The sequence below is a fragment of the Stegastes partitus genome, unplaced genomic scaffold, assembly GCF_000690725.1.
Source record: "Stegastes partitus isolate 25-593 unplaced genomic scaffold, Stegastes_partitus-1.0.2 Scaffold2105, whole genome shotgun sequence".
NCBI classification, from domain to species: domain Eukaryota; kingdom Metazoa; phylum Chordata; class Actinopteri; family Pomacentridae; genus Stegastes; species Stegastes partitus.
This window is the reverse complement of record NW_007579836.1, coordinates 127,404-130,883: the sequence shown is the minus strand read 5'-3', so window position 1 is coordinate 130,883 and position 3,480 is coordinate 127,404. Positions and strand designations below refer to the sequence as shown.

General features: G+C 38.0%; 1 protein-coding gene across 1 annotated transcript in view; it reads left to right on the top strand.

Moving 5' to 3' along the window:
- The window catches only part of LOC103373958 (protocadherin gamma-A11-like), a 15,439-nt gene that overhangs the window by 10,691 nt on the left and 1,268 nt on the right, over window positions 1–3,480 (top strand). Inside the window, exon 3 of the mRNA XM_008303971.1 lies at window positions 15–82. Within this exon, the coding sequence (XP_008302193.1) occupies window positions 15–82 (68 nt within the window). The remainder of the gene's footprint in view (window positions 1–14; window positions 83–3,480) is intronic.

Here is a 3,480-nt window from a genome sequence, read left to right as displayed (position 1 = left end):
CACTCTGCCTGCAGACCAGACTCTGAGGAAAAGTCCAACAGATTTCCTCGAGGCTTTCGGAGATTCTGATGATTCTTCCCAGGTATGAATTTCAGAATTAAGTGATTCCTCTTCCGCAATCGTTACAATTAAGAGGTTCCACTATGTCCCTGTGATCAACAGTGTCCAATACCAACATGAGTTATATCTTCAAGACACGTGATTTCTTGTCAGCTCATTGTTGTTGCTATGTGGAACTTACTTGTAAAATGTATGTAAGTCAAAGACTATTTCTTGTCCATTTCACAAAGTAATAGTTGCAAGATGAAGGAACCGTTGAGTAGAAGAAAACAGACATTTTTCTTTTTTTGAAATAGTCCTTTCTGAAATCATACAGTTGTTGTTATGCTGAGTATCCTCATGTAAGTTTAGCTCATCAAACAATTATAAAGTGTTACTCATTTTTTGAAAAAAATCTTGTGTGACAGAAGGTTTTGAATTCGGGAAGTTGGTATTGATATTCAGATTTGTGTTGTAATTCATACAGGAGCTGCCTGCTTTTTGAACTATGTGAACTTTGGACTTGGATTTCATCATAATCAGGAAGGAAACTAAGAGATGGTGGTGTTGGCTATATACATTTGCAGCAGTGACTCTTTGTTTTGTGAATGACTTTTTATATTAACGCCAGTGTTTCATATGTCCCGTTTCGCAATGAATATTTACAAGTCATTAACTTTGTATTGCTTTTGCCATGTGTCATCACATGCCTATTTTTTTCTCTCTCTTGTCCTATTAGGAAACGCGAAAAAAAATTCTGCTGGAATGTTTTCTTAAAGTCATAAAACATGACTATTGTCATTTAACCATATCAAATATCTAAGTATCAATTTATTTGTCGTTCTATTATTTGCTTGGTGGTTTTATATCAAGAAACCTACTGTTGCTTGCACAGCACATAAGACGTACCGAGTAACAGACTTACTGTCTACATAGAAAACCGTTGTACTGTGATCTAGTCCAACAATCCTGCATTTATCTGTTTGGAACATAAGGATTAGTTATTGTTGATAATTTGACAGAAATACTTTGGTTTATCTCTTATAATTAATCAGCTTATTAGTTTTAATGTTGAACACTGTTCTTATGTATTTTTTATTTTTTCCTTCCCATTTAAATAGAAATTATGTTGACACAAGATGTAGAATAGCAATTCATTAATTCCATCCAAGCAGTGCATGAAGTCATACCAAGATGTCTTTCGTTCAAAATGGTATTAACTTTTTATGCACTCCCTCCCATTTTTTGTGGCATATACCGTCCATATTTGGTATCTGTTAACAGCAGTTTGAAATGTTCTCCTAAGATGGACAATTATCTGTGGAGCTGCAGCAATACCCCAGTTGTCATATATAAGGATATAAACTGACCTCACAGTAGCCTCCACAATGCTCTTATGGCTGAAACTCATCCACAGAAAATTATTCACCTTTTGTGCCAGTAAAGTGTTTTAAATGTTCGGAACATGTGGTTTCTTGTGAGGATTGCTGAATCACACAAATGGGTCATTTTTCAGTCATTCTTCTGCTAAACTGGTCCCCAGCCTTATTGATCCTTTGAGTAGTTTTATTCAAAATTGGTGCAGTGTTCCAAGTGCACCAGTGCCATTCTGTTTATTGTATGGACAAGAACTGTGGCTCTCGGGCAAAAAGCATAACTGCTCTGCTATCTTTGTACCGCTTTATTTTATAATATAGTGGTTTATCAGATTACAATTTTTGCGCCTCACAAATGTTTTGTTTTTCTTTATTATTTTATAGAAGCCATAAATGACTGTTTCTCCGAATGTGTCCTTGTAGCAGGTATTTTCCCTGTTTCATGTGAATGGACTCTGTCCGTGGTGCTGAAACATGGGAGAGAAGGCAGCTTATAGGCACGATTGTTGGCTGCATGTTGTTACAAGTATATAAGTTTATGTTTAAGACACATTTTAAAAGTGGTGAAAACAAAATGAAAACCCTATGCCATTTTGCAATTTAATCTTTAAAGATGCAAGCTTTGGTTTAAAATGTAGTCTTTGTATGTGTCTCAGTGCAACTTGCTTGAAGAATACATTGAAGTTGGCTACAAAATGTTTGATCCTAGAAACAACTGCGTCCATGCCTACCAGTTATTTGGTTAAAAGCATGCAGACCTACTCTTTAATCTGCCAAGTTTTCACATTGCACTTTCAGTTCTTGTAGATTGAATATCTGTATCATGTCTCTAAGGTGCCATTTCATTCCATGTGTCTATCTTAAATGAACACACCGCGTCGCTGTCTACCAGTGTACTAGGAAACATTGCAGTGAAGTGTAGCATAACGTCTCCACCCATTGTTCCTGAGCTTTGTGCTGGAAGGAGCCGCGGGATCACGGTGCTGATTTCTGTTTTTGGATTCGTTTGATTTGCTGAAGATTGACGGTGTTTCAAGTTTAACCAAACGCGGTGAAAAGTCTTTTTTTATTGACGGATCTTTCTCATTTGGAATAATGGCACACGGAGGATTTTCAAAGCTTGGCCTGGTTACGCGCTTTGTCGTCTGTCTGATTGCGCTGCAATCCGTACGTGCTGAAGTGAGCTATTCATTCCAAGAGGAGATGAAACCAGGAACTGTCATTGGAAATATAGCCAAAGATCTTGGTCTGGATATTAACAACCTGTCAGCTCGCAAGGCCCGTATTGACAACGAAGGGAATAACGAACGTTTCTGTGTTGTGAATTTGAACACCGGAGATTTGAGTGTTGCTGAGAAGCTTGACAGAGAGAGTCTTTGTGGCACTAAACCATCGTGCATTTTAGTCCAGGAGCTCGTACTGGAGAATCCCTTGGAATTACATCGAATAAATCTACATGTTCAAGATATAAATGACAACTCTCCGCAATTCAAAAGAGATTTAATCCGAATGGAAATAAGTGAGTCTGCAGAAAAGGGCACTCGTTTCTTAATAGAGGAAGCTCATGATGCCGATATCGGAAAAAATTCTGTTCAGACATACAGCCTGCAGAAAAATGACAATTTTGTTCTCATGATCGATGCAAGCAAAGTTGAACTTGTTCTTGAGAATAAACTGGACAGAGAGACAAAAGAAGAGATTAACTTGCTTCTAACAGCTGTTGATGGTGGATCTCCTCAGAGGTCAGGTACTGTCATGATAGATGTGACTGTACTGGATGCTAATGATAACGCCCCAGTGTTTAGCCAAAGCATCTATAAAGCGAGTGTGCCTGAAAACTCGCCTGTTAATACCGTGGTGGTTACAGTAAGTGCAACGGATGCAGATGATGGGGTGAATGGTGAGGTGACGTATGACTTTGGTCACGTTTCAGAGACAGATGGAAAAGTGTTTTCAATTGACAGCCAAACTGGAGAAATAAGAATAATTGGTAGCACGGACTTTGAAAAGAAAAATACATTTGAACTGCGAGTCATGGCAAAAGATGGACTGGGATTAAGTTCTT